At 42.3% G+C, this 16,242-nt stretch overlaps 2 protein-coding genes and 1 long non-coding RNA gene across 3 annotated transcripts; 2 read left to right on the top strand and 1 right to left on the bottom strand.

The window, feature by feature from the left end:
- Positions 1–2,463: 2,463 nt before the first annotated feature.
- On the top strand, positions 2,464–5,791 carry rx1 (retinal homeobox gene 1). Its single transcript, XM_057038952.1, has 3 exons — positions 2,464–2,752; positions 4,557–4,810; positions 5,303–5,791. The coding sequence occupies exons 1-3, from the start codon at positions 2,464–2,466 to the stop codon at positions 5,789–5,791; spliced, it is 1,032 nt and encodes a 343-aa protein (XP_056894932.1).
- A 4,979-nt stretch (positions 5,792–10,770) lies between these two features.
- On the top strand, positions 10,771–16,124 carry haus5 (HAUS augmin-like complex, subunit 5). Its single transcript, XM_057037202.1, has 20 exons — positions 10,771–10,910; positions 10,988–11,086; positions 11,178–11,240; positions 11,335–11,367; positions 11,601–11,625; positions 11,768–11,900; positions 12,009–12,168; positions 12,250–12,343; positions 12,751–12,842; positions 12,944–12,998; positions 13,098–13,225; positions 13,334–13,415; positions 13,505–13,659; positions 13,798–13,954; positions 14,129–14,209; positions 14,320–14,465; positions 14,635–14,731; positions 15,204–15,342; positions 15,461–15,593; positions 15,843–16,124. The coding sequence occupies exons 2-20, from the start codon at positions 10,989–10,991 to the stop codon at positions 15,943–15,945; spliced, it is 1,974 nt and encodes a 657-aa protein (XP_056893182.1). The 5' UTR covers positions 10,771–10,910; position 10,988; the 3' UTR covers positions 15,946–16,124.
- LOC130528171 (uncharacterized) lies at positions 14,477–16,041 on the bottom strand. Its single transcript, XR_008951227.1, has 3 exons — positions 15,901–16,041; positions 15,198–15,330; positions 14,477–14,721 (listed from the first exon to the last, which is right to left on the bottom strand). It is a non-coding gene; the product is annotated as an uncharacterized LOC130528171 (long non-coding RNA).
- Positions 16,125–16,242: the final 118 nt, after the last annotated feature.

The raw sequence follows: 16,242 nt of genomic DNA, 5'->3' as shown, positions 1-16,242 counted from the left end.
GCTTTGTCATGTGAGATGAACCCAAATAAAGTAGAATCTCCATAAAACTCCATCTGGGATCATGTCATGTAATCACGTTGCAGGTATGCAGGTGGCTTCAGGTCCTCGTGGTCAGGAGGAGGTTTCTGTTCCAGGACTGGTCACATCTGGACTGATGTTCTGGGCTAGTAGATCAGATATAGACAGCCGCTCCACTGGACCATCCCTGATGTGAGGTGTGATCGATTTGAGTTGACTCCGGGAGCTCTGTGGAGTTCAGCAGGAGCAACAGCCATGCTGATAGGAAGGTCTGACATCTGACCGCTTTATAACATTCAAAGTGGTTTTCCCACCCAAGAGAAGCTGATCATGCTGTCATCTCTCTCTCTCTCTCTCTCTCTCTCTCTCACCATCTTTCTCTCTCACCCCTTTCACTTCCCCCTCTCTCTCCCCCTCCCCCCCTCTCACCCTATCCCTCCCCCCAGTAAGCGGACACTGCATTTACACATTAGCTGCTTTTGCCTTTAATAGGATCAGATCATCTGACAGAAGTAAGCAGCTTGATAACTATACCCCCACGCCCCCGCTTACCCAATTTACACTCAATTTGGAAATAAACTATAATGATGCCAGAATTTCATTAAATTAATTAATGAACTTTGGGATTACATATTCTTGCTACTTGGAGTTTTCTAATGTGACCAGTATTTGAAACGATGCTGTCGCTGATATTCGTCAAAAACGTGTTTCAATGAAACTTTCAAAGGTAAATTATATTTCCTAACGGAGCATTTTTACAACCCTTATTTTAATAAGAAAAAAACAATTGGAATTATTTTCTCTGGTTTCGCCTGAGCCTTTATTGATTTCCCCCCATTAACGACTGAACCCACCAGTTTGCACATGAGCGTTTTCCTGACTTCAGCTTTAGATATGTTTGAGGTCACAGGAAATCTCTTTAGCGTCTTTAGAGTTGGACTGATTTTTGTGACACTAAGCCGGGGTCAGCCTGGAACAGCAGGCTCCACTGAATGGAAGTGATCAGTCTGCTGACACGTTTGGGATCCACACAACCCCCCTTTATTTATGCTTATAAAGAAATAATGACTCAGTAACCAGCGTTGATTATTCTGATCAAGTTCAGTATCATTGGGGAAGTTCAATTTCTTCATTTTTGTGTAAATAATCTTGTAACAGCAATATATGTTTCATTTTACAGGCGTCTCTCCAGAAAATCAAGGTCACCTCAAAAAAGCACGATCACAGACAAATTATATATTAAATAAATAAAACAGATACAACTGGAAGTATACAGATGAACACAGAACAAAGAGATTCTAGAGAGAGTAAAGGTGCATTTGAGTTGAGATGCTGATGGACTCTTTTGATGTTGAGGTTATTGAAATACGCTCTGAAGTTGTAAAAAGAAAAGTCTGGGCATCATTAATGAAGGCCTCCTCCTTCTGTGTGTGCGTGCACGCCTGTGTGTGTGGGTGTGTGTGTATGTAGTGATTGGAAACACATTTAAAACAATTACTGACCAAAAAAACCCAGCTGTCAATCACTCTTAAAGGGGAAGGATTCCAATTAATATCCCTCTCTAATCTCCTCATTTCACCTCACCCCCCTCCGCTTTGTACACTCCTCTCTCCCCCCCCCTCCCTCCCTCCCTCCTCCTTTTCTCTGGGTTGGAGCCCCTGCATGGCATCCAGGCACTGTTGCACTTCACTCTTGGTGGCTCCGGCCGGGTGCAAGTGAGCCAAAGATTCTCTGTCAGGATTTGTCCGATTCAGAGGAAATACTAAAGGGGAAATGCAACGTGAGCATCGGCGGCTGAGAGAAGACGAGCAGCGCGCGTGCTTCTGGGAAGAGTGAAGCTGGAGAGGAACAGGTGGAGGAACCGCAACTTTTCCGCCTCATCACATTCACTCTTAAACGGTCAGAAAAAAGCCCGACACTTCTGGTATATTTGCCTGTTTACGCGTGTTTTAGTTATGTCTTTTTTTAAAAGATAAATGTCACTAAGAAAAGGATTTGCTCCAGTTTTCTCTTATCTCATAGTGGTATTTTCTCACCTTGTCACAGGCTCACTGTGCCTGTTGGTGTTGCTTGAATGATTTTAATCCAGGAATCTGGGATCCAGGATCACTTTGATCTGATAAAACCCAGATGTAGACACAACATGGACAAAATTAATCACTTTTTTTGTTTGTTTTCCCTCAGAATTGCTCATCTTGTTTTATAAAAACACCCAAAAACACTTTCTATGCTAACACTGGCAGTAAGTTTTCGTGACGGCTGTAGATCCTCCGGAGGTCGGCTCGTGGCCCCCTGCTTTATTTGTGGGATAAGCATGTTTAGATGGCTAAGGAGGGGACAGACAGCCAACCAGGTGACCTCTGACTAACTCTTTCCTCCTGTACCCCCCCACCCCCTTTACGGCTCCAGCGCCAGGACGCTCGGATGCATTTATCACTGGATACCATGAGCATGGTGGACGACAGCTGCTTGTCACCTAGCAACTTCCATGAGATGGGGAAAGGTGGGGGCATCGCTGCAGGGGGCCGCGTCCACAGCATTGATGTCATCCTGGGATTCAGCAAAGACCAGGAGGCCCTGCTCAGCCCGGCTGGGGTCCCACCGCCCCATAAAGTGGACATTGATAGCCTGGCAGAGCACGAGAAGCAGCAGGAGGCCTCGTCACACCCAACATACAGCGGGCACCTCTCCTCCCTGAGGAACGGCGGCGTCGATCAGCAGCAGCAGTATCACGGTGAGTCGGGCCTCCGATGCTGGGGGCGACCTGCTGGTACCACTGGGCGTCAGCAGCTGTGCCGTTTACACGTTATGACAGCGGGTTTAATTTCCAAATTCACCACTGAAATCATAATCTCTGAGGTGATCAGTTATCACCCACTATCACCGTTGCACAAACAAAATCACAAAAATGTGAATAAGTTGAGCATCCTGTGGTAAATCTGCAGAGCAGCTGAACAAATTTAAATCCGTAAAGAAGAAGAAACCATCAGGCGCCAGGGAGCGTCTCTCCGAGCCCCAGAAGGTTACAATTATTACTTTTGCTGTATTATTTAGACCATTTTGTGATGGATAAAAAGCAAATACTGTGAAAAGGGGAAATTGTCTGCTTTGGTGTTCTGCAGGTAGAGCCTGTTAGATGAACGGTGGAGCTCAGATTGAGAGATCACAGGGAGGAAACAGAGGATGGTGAGGGGGCTTTATGTCCTCAAGCTCAATCTCCTCTCCTTGTGGAATTCCCATAAGCTTCTCCTCTGCCAGATTAGATTGTAGTGTAGCTCATTCGGAGGTTATTGTGAACGTTGGGTCTCGGATTCATCATGTTTAATCTGGAGCTATTTTAACACGCAGGAGCTGACAGGTGGTTGGCAATTTTTTTTTTTGGCACTGATAAACAAACAACAAAAAGAAAAAAGCAATTTCAAATCCAGCCACCGATTCCAACCAGATTTCTCTTGATCAGCGGCGATGACATCATGCTTTTGTCTGTGACCGTCCTGTGAAGTCAGCCGACTGAAGTTTCTCCCTGAATGAGCAACTCTTGTGTGTTTGGTGTCAGTCCCCCCGTGCTGAGATGTTCTGTTCTAGTGGCTGATAAACAGCAGGCAGCCTTCAGACTAGCAGCTATGACGTTCTGTCAGGCCGAGAGCTGGTCACTGAACCGGACCTGACCTCTGCCTTTGTCCAGAGCATGGCCTTTGTCAAAGCTGCTTAATGAGAGGTAGATAAATGAAGCCCCATAAAATCCCCTCCTGGACCTGCTCTGCCTTTTTCTCCACTCCCATTTGCCAGTTGGACGTCCGTAACGACCGGGTCTTTTGTCTCCATCCTCACGTTTTGGCTGCAGAAGCGCGCTCACATCTGAAGTCAAGTCACTTTGGTTGCATCAAAGCAGAGTCAGTGACAGGAAGCCCTTCGTTCTGGTTTAATCTTAATCTAATAATTTAAAGGCCAAAGGGATGATAAAACAAGATGAAGTGACCCGGAGGCTACTAGACTAGAAAAAAGTTTGATTTAATTGCATTACCAAAGCAGAAACAAGGTCTTTCGATGCTCCAGAGGAGCAACTGGTGCTATCACGTATCCATCTGGTTGAGTTTTGACTCCTGAACACTATTTAATAAATTCTGCTGTGATTTAATGAGACAGAGAACCGAATTGTGTTTTATGGTAAATACTCGACAGGAACTGTGGGGCCTACAGTCCAGTTCATAAACAGAAAAGGAACAATCTTGTGTTCAATCATCTCCGTTGAGGACAGTTTACTTGGGAGAGGATAAATAGTGGTTAGAACTTTTCTAAATCTGATTAGGAATGTTTTTAAGCTTCAATGAAGTTCAGGGGATTGCTTGCTTCACTGGGCTACAGTAGCCTATTGTTGCATGTGTCAAACTGATGTCTGCTCTGCTGGAAAGTGAACATTTACATTCTTCATTTCAACGTAAGATTGGAAACTCTCCTTTCCCTTTCTCACTTTGATCGTCGGATTAGAATGATAATGGACGCAACATAAAACTTCCCTATTTGTCCCCCGGGAACAGATTCTGGACTGTTTGCGAACAAGTGCGAGGAAGAGCTGAGCGAGCTGAGGAAGAGCGTGGAGAGTGATGAAGGCAAGTCTCCGGAGTCCTGCAAGGACGACCAGCCCAAGAAGAAGCATCGACGCAACCGCACCACCTTCACCACCTACCAGCTGCACGAGCTGGAGCGCGCCTTTGAGAAGTCCCACTACCCGGACGTGTACAGCCGCGAGGAGCTCGCCATGAAGGTCAACCTCCCAGAGGTCCGCGTTCAGGTAGGAGGAATGTGTGAGCGTGCACAAATACGAGAAGTGAGTGTAAGTGAGTGCTGTTTAGTCTGGCAGAAGGATTATAAACTATAAAAAGGGGTTTGAAATTTTAAAAAGTAGATGTGGAAGCCTCCAGAAGGTTTCCAAGATGCTGGAGGTTGATGCAGAACCCATAACCTTCTTCCATATTTCCTGAATTTGTTATTTATTTATTTATTTGCTAATTTGCAAAGAATGATCATCCGAATATAGAATCTGCCACATCGATTGACCAAATCCTCTCCAAAAGCTGATGTTTTCTGCATCACCGCTGTTGTGACACAGAATATTTTCAGAATATTTTGAGGTGAAAAGAACATCTTGATTACAGGTAGCTCTAATCTGATCAATTCATTTTAAAACAGACACATTAACGGCAAACGATTGCAAGGCCTCAACTTTACAAATAGCAAATATCTGATATATATATCTATAATCACACTTCATGTTGGCCCCCAGGTCTGGTTCCAGAACCGCAGGGCTAAGTGGCGTCGTCAGGAAAAGATGGACGCCAGCACCATGAAGCTCCACGACTCCCCCATGCTGTCTTTTAACCGTCCGACGCCAGTTCACACCAGCATGGCTCCCATGAGCAACTCCCTCCCCTTGGACCCTTGGCTGTCCTCTCCTCTTTCCAGCGCTACACCGGTCCACAGCATCCCCAGTTTCATGGGTCCAACTCAGGGCCTGCAGCCCAGCTACCCCAGTCACGGCTTCCTCAACTCCACTCCTCATCCTCATTCCCATCCTCACGCTCACCCTCACTCTCATCCATCCATGGGCCAGGGAATGCAAAGCATGGCTCCGCCCCCTTACCAGTGTGCGGCCCCGTACCCTGAAAAGTACCCCGTAGAAGATGTGGACCAGCGCAGCTCGAGTATTGCCGCGCTGCGAATGAAAGCCAAGGAACACATCCAGTCTATGGACAAGACCTGGCAACCCATGTGACTAACCAACCTAGCGGCGAGGGACGCTGGAAAAGGGAGTCGGGATTTCTCTGGTGTCACGGTGACAGAGGTGGTTACCCGCAGAGCAACGCAAATGGATCTTGAGCTGATTATTTTGAGACTTTATTTGAAATTTGTTTCTCTTCTTTTTTGCCTCACCGACAGAAGAGAAGCGTGTATTCATGAAAAACTTCATTATAGACCAACAATAATTGTTTTTGGTGCAGTAGAGGAACGCGTCTTGGCATTTGCAGCTTGCACACCAGGAGGACAGGACAAGTTATTCCTAACCAGCAGAGTGAGGCCCGCTAACATCAGTCCTCAACCTTTCCCATTTTCTCTCTCTCTCTCTGCTGTTTGTGTTTTTTTACTAATTAATCCTATTGTAGTGTTTTCATGGGTCAGCAGAGTTGTGAATGAAAGTCCAGTCTCAATTTAACGCGAGAGCGGCTACATGAAGAAACGTGGCGTTTCCGAAAGCAAAGACAAGGCTCGATAATTTGTCGATTTTCTCAGAATTTGTCTTGTTTTTTGTCGTAACTGACTGGGGGGGGGACCACTGAACCTTGAGCTAATGCACTCTGATATAACTGGATAAAGATGATAATTATGGAGCAGCAGTTTCCCTGGGAGACGGCCCTGACCTCTCGCACTGTGCTACAGACCACTGAGGGGTGGGAAAGTGTGCGACGGTCTTAGATGCAACGAGACTTTCCGTCAAACAGGAACAAAAATAACAACACAAAACTCTACGTTTCCTTTCCCAGGTGAAGACTTTTGGGTGGCTTAGTGAAAGGAAAAGAGCAGGGCCAGTGCAGACAATCCTGAAAAGTCTCCATATAAACAATATATTGTATTTTATGATCCGAAGGTGATTTTCGGTACCATCTTAACAAGGTTTGGGCCCCTGGACAAAAGTAAGCAGATTAACCCTATTTTTGCTTGAGTGGCTGTTGGAGGTAAAAACTATTGGCAGCTCAGTGATGTGTACGTGCAGGGCAGAAGAAAGAGCCCCGTGTGACGCATCACCCCAAATTTAGTCTTTGTTCGGCACAATTGTTCCAAGGAGTCTCCTTTGTTTGAAACCAACGAGGAAGGGGAGCGAGTTTAGGTTTCGCTAACTAGGCCCTTATAACCATCTCATCATTAAAGATTTTTCCCCTCACTCGAAGGAGGAGAACCACTGATTGTAGCTGCTGTGGCCATGAATGGAAAATGTTGGTCTTCACCATCTGCCGTGGTGTCGAGCTGTAGAAACGTGCGTCATGTGGGCTGTGTAAATAAATCCAGTTCTACTGGCTGTTAATACGTTTTCACAGCAGGTAGCATCTGCACATAACTGCACATAAGCATGCAAATAAAAGCAATAACCTCGTGTGATAACTTTTTGTCTTTGGAGAAAGGGGTTAGGTGGAAACCCTTCATCCTAAAGTGCAATTTCAGACTCCTTTTTGTTATTTTTATACCGGTTTTTCAAAAAGGACAGCAATTTCTTTTTTACTGCCCAGTAGTCGTGCTTTAACTACAGCTACACTAATCATTTCTGGTACCTTTTAAGTCCATAACTGTACTGCTCAGAGAGGGAAAATCTTTTTTTAAATACCTGTTTTGTGTTGTATGTTGACATTTTTTTTTTTTTAAATGTTGTGTAGTATTAAGACTTTTTGGAACAAAAACAAGCCAAAGGTTAGATAACATAAAAATGCACTAGAAGTTTGACTATTTTGATAGTATTTTAATGCAAAAAAAAAAAAGAAAATGTATGGGGGATGTTGTTAGCTACATGTTGTAGTTCTATCTGTTCTCACGTGTTTCTATTTCTTTTTGATTTTCTGAATGTTAATTTTCTGGGGAGAGTGAAAATCTACTGGAAATAAATATAGTTTGATAGAAAGTTTTCCTCCTCTTTTTCATTTTTCTTCTGACCTCTGCTCTTGTTCCCACACTGTCCCTATATTTTTTTTACCCCCTTGCAGTGGAAAGACCAGTCCAAGATTACTACCGTATAATCTGTATCATCTGACAAACATGAGAAAAGACGTTTTTCTTTCTTTTCCTTGAACATTTGTGCCTTGTCTCTCTCCCTCTCTGTCATATAAAAGCTTTTTGGCCCCTCCCGATCCTCTGCGCTGTTCCATGGTTTTAGTGGCAGGGTTCCAGCCTGTTAGGAAGATGAGTCTCCAATCAATCAGGGCTTTCCAGGGGGGCCTCCGACTGTAGAACCCACTCCCTAATTGCCTCCAGGCAGGCGGGCGAGCAGGTTCAGTCACTGCAACACATGCTCACAGGGGCTGGTGCCGCTGTGTTAGCGCCCCCCCAACATGTAAATCACTTTCTTAGTTAGATGAAGACCTGAGTGGACATCACACCAACCGTATGTGTAGACATATGGATGTAGGAGAAGTCATACTTAGGCGTTATGTTAACTAGTGATTTAGTGGGTTTATCAAAGATGACACATCAGGCCTTTAAAATTAGGTTTACTACCATTACACACAGTGGTGGAAAAAAGGATTCCATGTCCACATGTGTCCAGTTGTTTATAACACGTGACATAATTTAGAAAAACAAAACAAAAAAGTCACAAACCTCCTGAATTGTACGTTAAATTGTAAAGGTTCTGCTGAGATAAAAGAGTGTGTAAAAGTGGAGAGACCTTTAACATTTAACACATGTTTATTGACACGATGCTTCCTCAACCCTGAAGCAACCAAGGAAGTCTGGGTAAGAGAAGGGGGAAAAAACCACAATATAAAAAAATGGATAAATCAGGAAAAAGTGTGGGAGTGAGAGATGGAGGGAGTATGATTGGAGAGGAAGACGGGAGGGAGAGTGGGATGGCTGCTCGTCAGAGTTAATGATGCGGAAAATCCCCCAATTAGAGCGTTTTCCTGTGTTGCAGGATGAGTTCAGAGCGGGGTCCTCTGACAGCCCAAGGATTAGCACCAGGGTTGGACTGGGCCGGGCCGAGCCTGAGCGGACACTAACTAAGTTGTGGACAGCTTGGCACTGAGACCAGGTCAGGCAGGGCTCTAACCACAGCCGGAGGCCAGGGTAGGCATGCGTTTAGCCAGAGAGATGCACAAATTGAATCCTGGGAAAAAGAGCAGTGGCAAATCAGCGTGAAAATAAAGTTCTGGAACTGCTTTTTCATTAAAAACAAGTTTTTATTCACCCGAAAACATGGACGCTGTATGCTTAACTATATAAGGATCACCAATGTGGTCAGTTCCCATTTATGTTCGACATACAGAGATGATCCAATGGAAGCTGCCAGCTGGGGTGACCGAATTGCAAATCGAAGTGGACCCTCAAAACTCACTTCTACTACGCTGTTAGTGCGTTCATTAAATACAGCTGAGTCCCTGATGACTAATTGAGTAATTGTGCAGTCCATTATTTCGTTCCTGCACCCCAGTAGAGCTGAAAGGGCCACGGCTGGAGTTAACAGTCTTATTGGAGAGACGCGTTCCTTGCGAAGGACAATAAGGGAAAATAGCGGAATTAATTGGGTTTGATTAAGAGAGCTTTTCAATGGGACACAGCTTTTTTTTGCATGACATAATTGGAGGTCAGATGGGGCGAGTGGTTTGGTTGGGGGGGTGCTTGTTGGCGCCAGTGTTTTGTGGGTGTGTCTGAGTGACAGTCAGACAGATCAAGGTGGTAAATAGTCTGTCGGTTCACTAAATATAAACCATGCAGCTTTTCTTAGCTTATGGGTGATTATTATTTTACTTTTACTATTTTACATCAGCAGTGACCTCAATCAATGGGGCATCAGCACATGCAAAGATCAGATATGTTATTTATTTGGAAAAAACAAGAACGGAAATGTATGTTTTATAAGTAAAACACATTTTTAATTAAAAAATACAGCCAATTTTAAAAGGTAAGCTATAAAACTACTAAAATAAATCCTAACTCTACTGAAGCAAAGCTGTGCTTTGTGTATGATTAGATTATCAAATATTGCATCACAACTCAAAACATAGTTGCCGCTTCACAGAACCACAAATGTTTCTGTGAATTTTTAATCTCTGGTGGAGAAAACACCCACCCACTGAGCAACGTGTTACACAATAATAATAAAGCAAATATGGAATGTACTGGCTACACATCTTAAATTATAAATCTAAAATTTGGATTAAATAACTAGCTTTATTGTTACTCAAAATGTTAAATCAACTACTTTAAATCAAAAGAACTTTCAATTTGTCATACTTTGTAAGATTTTTATGAACAAACAACAAAAGGACTTGCTTTGTAACCACTATTGGTCTATTTGTCATGGCTTCAACTGCTGCAGGACCTGAGAACATTAATGCTATCACGCCCCCTACGGTCTGTTTAGGTATCTTGTTCAACAGCGAATCCTTATCATTTTCAACTAATATAAAAGTGTCGCAAAAAGAGACACGGGCTCCAAATTTATTCTAGTTTACCAAATGAGTATTTTTTAATGTTTTTTCCCCCCAAGAGTTTGTTTATTCACTCTGTGTACTGTGGCGCTCCACCACCGCTAAAGAAAAACATGAAGCGAAGAAGAATTCTTCTTCGTTGACTTGAGTGAAGAGAACGCGCGCCGCCAAGTGGTGAAAGAGACGAACTGCGTTGCAAAACAAACCAAAAGATCACTCATCGAAAACGGAATAATAAAGTGAGAGTATACAGCCTTAAAACTAACCGTGAATTAGAACATTATGAAGTGAGCCGTGTAGGCTTGTTGCTCACACTTTGTTATAAGATATTCTAATATTAAAAACATATGCTTGTAAAAACCTGGGATATATCACGCTGTAGTGTAAATGTAAAAGAAAAGGTGAATAAAATCATGATATAATATTAAAATGTATTCTAAAACGTGCCTGCATAAACCCATACGATTTACGCCCATGCCTCACCAACTGTTTTTGTTATAAAAGAGAGAAAGATTGGTTGACATTCATTATGACAACCACTAGGGTCATTAGTGGCGCTGTCGCAGCTGGTGAAGCAGCGGTAACCGGAAGTAATGTGACCGAGCGGGAGATTGAAATACAAATTTTTCCGGATTAAAGAAAAACAAAACAAAGCAGCCGTGTGAATTTCGTTGTGCAGGACGCAACTCCCACAAGCTCAAAGTTAGTTTAACTATGTCTAAAATCGTTATAGGAAGCAGTTTTCCCAACAATAAATCGTTGTTTGTTTATGCTGACAGGATGGCAGAGAGGAATCTTGTGCAGGAGGTGAAAAGATGGGCGACAGAAGAGTTCAGTCTTCCGCCGGACAGTTTGCCCAATGACGGCTATTTTAAAACGTGAGTATACGAATCGACATTTTTGCAGTACTTTTCACTGACAAGATGCATTGAACGTGTGTGCAGATATGGCCTCTGGTTTGTTTTCTAGTCTCTGTGTGGGGACCGGAAAGTCTATATGGAAATATTTGATTCACCATGTTTTTCAGCAGAGGTAAGTCTTCACATTCTCAGTATGTATCCGTATTTGTTTTATCTTTTATGGGGGAATGATTACAGCTTGTACCCTCCACTTTCTTTTTCCCCAGGAATGTGAGGATTATGCGTGGAAATTTGAAGTGGTATCCTTTTTGATCAATCCCACAAAAATAAGACCTTCCTGTCTTCTTGGTAACATTTTGTTTTTTTAAATGTTCAGGTACCCAAACTGTTACATGTTTATTTTAAGTCAGTGTAAGATTTGGCATCTTTAAAATGTACAGCAGCTCTCATATTTAATGCCAAGGTTTTAATAACAAAGTAAACTGTTGTATGTTTTAAAATGCCAAGGGATTTCTTTAACGTGATCTTTAAGGTATAAACTTCTTCAAGACAAAGAGGTAGGTCGCAGTTTGCTTTTACTTATTGTCATTCATTTTCATTTGACATGACTGAAGGTTAATGCCACTGTAATAACACATAGTTGTACTAGACAAGTGTTTATGAAAGGAGTGTAAATGTGTGTTGAATTACCTAAAACAGTTTAAGCAGGCTGAAGACCAGAGTGCAACTGCTAAGAAAAGAGAGCTTCAAAGAAAGATGGAGCAGCTGAGAGCTGAGATCAGTCTCCTGGACTCTCAAATAAGTGGAACCGAAGAGCAGTTGGCTACTCAAGGTTAGGCTCTTTTAAGGAGGACAAATAATTTCTTCAAGTCCTGTTTGCGTTTGTCTGTATTTGAAATGATTTTCTTTTATACCCAACAGTGTTTTGTCTTTTTAACAGAGCAGTCTATCGATCAAACCTGGGCCCAGGTGGAAGACAGCCACCGCAGAGAGCTGGTCCTGCAAGCTTTCAGACAGCGCTGCATCATGGGACAAAAATTGCTGCATGATGATGCTAGTAAAATTGAAGAACATTGCCAGGCATTGGAACAAATGGCCAAGTAAGGCAAAAAATGGGAATCACAAGAGTTATTGTTATTATATAGTAAGTAATATAAGTAATGAAAATGTTAATATTGCAGAAAAGCAGAGATTGAAGTTCTGTTTGATAAGTCTTCAAGCTGCAGTGAGGGAGACACCCTCAACTCCAAATCTGCAGCAGAGGCACAAGTTCTGGTAAGTACTGGATGCATTGCTCATGAATGTTGGGTCAGCTACACCAACTACGGTAGTCATTTCTTATTGGCTGATACTTTTGCCTCTATACTTGACAGTGCTAATAAAATCATTTACAACAAGGTGGATCTTGCTGCACATTTTCACCTTCTAATTTAGGTGGTTTAAGAAAACCTGGTACTCATTTTGTGGGAATTATGGTCATTCATGCACATTTCCACAATTTTCAAGGACTCTAACTCTGCCATATTTCACAGTCTGTTGCCAGTGAGTGTTCCTAACGTTATTTAGGTCATAATACTATTCTGAATGTGATTAATGTGTCACTTGTGCTCTGAAAACCTGTCATGAAATCATTAATGTAGACTAATGATTGTTATATAAACTGACAATCTTTCCTGTTTTAGCATGATGTAAGAGAGCTGTGTGACCAAAGGGTTCACTTCTATCAGTCTCTTCAGGAGAGTGAATTAAAATCTGCACACCCAGCAGCGAAACTGTGAGTATTACAATGGATGAAATGTTTAAAGATAACTAAAACAGTCTTCCACAAATCCACAACCCTCTGTTTTGTATCAATTGCATGTTTTCTTCTTTCAGCATGACTCGTGAACAAAGGGCTGCTGTGTTTCAGTCCTGGCTTAGTGCTGTAGAGGTCGGTTTGTTTAAACCAAATTAAATATTCTGATACTTGTAAATCTACCGCTGATTGTAACTTTTATTGGACTTTACTTGTTGCTTGTCTTGTGATCAGGATCTTCTGAATTGTTATCCTCCAAACCACGTCCTCTCAGCATTGGAATATTTAGCTTCCAGAGAGAAGAAGGAACTGGAGGAAAAAGTTGCCTCTCTGGATGTGACACAAGATGTGAAGGCTCTGCGGTAAACTTGAAAAGTTGTTGAATGATTTCCCCTGTCTGTAGGACAACAAAGCCCCCATTATATATGTATATGTATATATGTGTATATATATGTGTGTGTGTGTTACAGGTTTTGCTATGAAAGTAATCATCTCCTAGACATGTCAGCGGATGAGGACAATGACTTGCCATCAGTTAAAACCCTTTTACAGGTGCTAAACACTCAAAAGGTTCTTAGTTCACAAAGAATATATTGGGATTTTCTATATCTGCCCTTTGAATTGCCCATTGGTTCTTCCAGGCTGCTTGGGAAGAAGTGGAACAGAGTTTAGTGGAACTGTCCCAGACTCGCTCCAGTGTCCAGCAGCTCCAGCAGCAGCTGCAGATGCTGAGGAAAGAGGCCAACCTGGAGGTGTCTGGTGCTATAGAAGATCTACACAATGATACGTTGGCACTGTAAGTTACGGTTGACTTATTTTTTTTACCCCTTTTTCTCAGTTTGAATCTGGATTTCAATTCTTGTAAACAGAACACTGGGGGCTAAAATCACAGATGTATTTTTAAAAACTCACAGGTGTTTTAAATGTGTTTCAGGTCTTCTGTGGAGCTACAGTGTGTGATGAAGGCAGCAGCCAGGGATTATATCAGAGAGTGGTGTATCCAAGTTAACCAGCGTGCGAGAAGCCGGCAAGAGGCTCTTCGTAACCTCCAAAATCAGCAGCAGCGCATTCTTGCCTTTAGAGAATTAGTGGTGAGAGCATCTTAAGACCATTCATGACCCAACTATTGAGGAAAACAAACAGAAGTTTGTGCCTTACTTGTCTTTGGGAAAAAGTGAACCTTTTCCCCTAAATTATGTATAAATTGTACTAATTTTTCAGGTGATATGCTACCATAATTCTTGATATTTCTTTTTTCTCCTCAGGCTGTTAGACAGGAGCACATCAGAGGACTGATTAAAGGGAACTCTGTGGCCAAAACAGAACTAAAATGTCTGCATGCAGAGGTGAGAATAGTTTAATGTATAATTTGCTAAATTCTGCGGTATAATTAAAATGGTTTGGAACAAAAATGCATTAAAGCATGTAGCACATTCATTCCTCTGTCGTGTTTTAGTTACAGGAATTTGTCCAGGGCACATTAGTGCCACAGTTTGAAAATATCACCACTGCTGCCAACAATCTAAGGAATTCTATTTCTAAGGAGGTCAAAAGGTTTGGAACGGTTTCACTTCCGTCTCTGGACCGCAGGACTGTAGAAGGGTAAGACCAAGTTCAGCAAACACGTGTTTTAGTAAACACATGGACAGACATTTTATAGATATGAAATCATTGCATACATGTCAAAAAAATACATTTGAATCCTGTATTTAACAAAGTGGTAACAACTGCTGATCAGATATTCAGAAGTGTGTTTTTCTCCCCGCTAAAGAATGCAGCGTATTCCTGCCTCGTGGCTCTCCATCAATCGTGTGAAGTCCCCAACCTTCAGCAGCTTGTGCCAGACGCTGGCATTTCCCTTGTACAGAGTAAGTCGGGTTATGTTGGAAACATAAACACTATTTCAAATAATGTGAGTAATTTCATGCAAGGATGGCTCGCGGAGGACGATGAAATGTGGTGCACAGTGTGACACATTTAACAGATAATTCCTATTGAAAGTAGCTGTTCAGCGACCGCAGTAACACGACCTGCTCCAATGTGCTTCAATGTTGGGTTGTTTTTGAGAAACTCGCGTCTATTCTTTTTGTTTGATCCTATTTATACTCGACATGCCTCCTACACGTGTTTAAATACACATGCATTCTGAGTCAGATTATAACTGATTAATTCAGTAAAATGTGGCTATTCAGAATCAAGCATTGCATTTGTAAATTTTGAGTGTTAATTTAACCTCCTGTTCTAGATATGTTTTGATGTGAAGCACTCATGTTCAATGAGGACGTTCATAATTACATTTTGATAGAATACAATCTACATTTCATCTCTTTGCACCTTCAGGCTCCGGAAGAGTTGTGTGCCCATGCACGCTCACTGCAGCTTGACTGGCGTTTTCTACATCAAATCCTCAAACTTTACTCCGCCGTCCTGCAGGAAACGCAGAATGAAGCAGAACTGCTGCCTGCATCTGATCAGAAAGGTAATTGGGACAACTTTTTTATTGTTTTTAAATAAGATGGAGCTTTTTGTAAACTGTAAGTTTGTGCTTGGAAATTTGGTGTCATATTTAGTAATGGGAAATTGTGTCTGCACTACAGCACTGCTCTCAAGAGTCCAGGAAGAGGATCAGAAGCTTCTGAAGGCTCTGATACCAAGAGTCCGAAGTCTTGCCCAACATTGTGACAAAGGCCTTTCTTATGGTGTACAAGTCAAAACTGCAATCTCTTACTGGTGAGCCACAATATTGTTTAGAAAACAGTGCTGACATTATATTTACTGTATATAAAATAGTCAAGTTTCAGTCAGGTTTCCTGTGTAAACAGGGTGGTTTAACCACAACTTGTACAGTTACTAGTTTCTTTTTTATATATATAAATATGCTGTTATCCTTTTGTTAAAATTTGCATACAGTGTACTGAAGACATTTTAGAATAATTTAAATCTGAATTCAAAGGTCAAATCTCCCTGTGCTCCTTGTAGGTGGGAGAAGCCTGCACAGCACGTCCTCCCAGAGGTCAGCAAAGGAGGCCTGACTTACCAACAGTGGCTCCAAAGATGGAGACTTGCTGCAAAAGCTTCATAGGTGACACGTTGTGGTCTGCAATGGCGCAAACTGCACCGTTCACTGGCAGAAGGATACTGTTGGATTGTTTTAGTTGTTTTCCCAACATGATACTATACAGTGGAAAAAGTTTACCCTGAATATTTAATATCATTTTATGCACCCTTACATTAAAAAACAATAAAGCTGTTAAAAATGGACTTAATTGAGTAGTGTTGGATTTTTTTTCTGACTGGAACGATGCATATAGATGTATAAAGACGTAAACAGACTCCTGCACGAGCCGAATGTCGTTTCCTTGTAGCAGTGAAGGGGGCG

The sequence above is a fragment of the Takifugu flavidus genome, chromosome 7, assembly GCF_003711565.1.
Source record: "Takifugu flavidus isolate HTHZ2018 chromosome 7, ASM371156v2, whole genome shotgun sequence".
NCBI lineage: Eukaryota > Metazoa > Chordata > Actinopteri > Tetraodontiformes > Tetraodontidae > Takifugu > Takifugu flavidus.
This window is presented reverse-complemented; position numbering and strand designations above follow the sequence as displayed.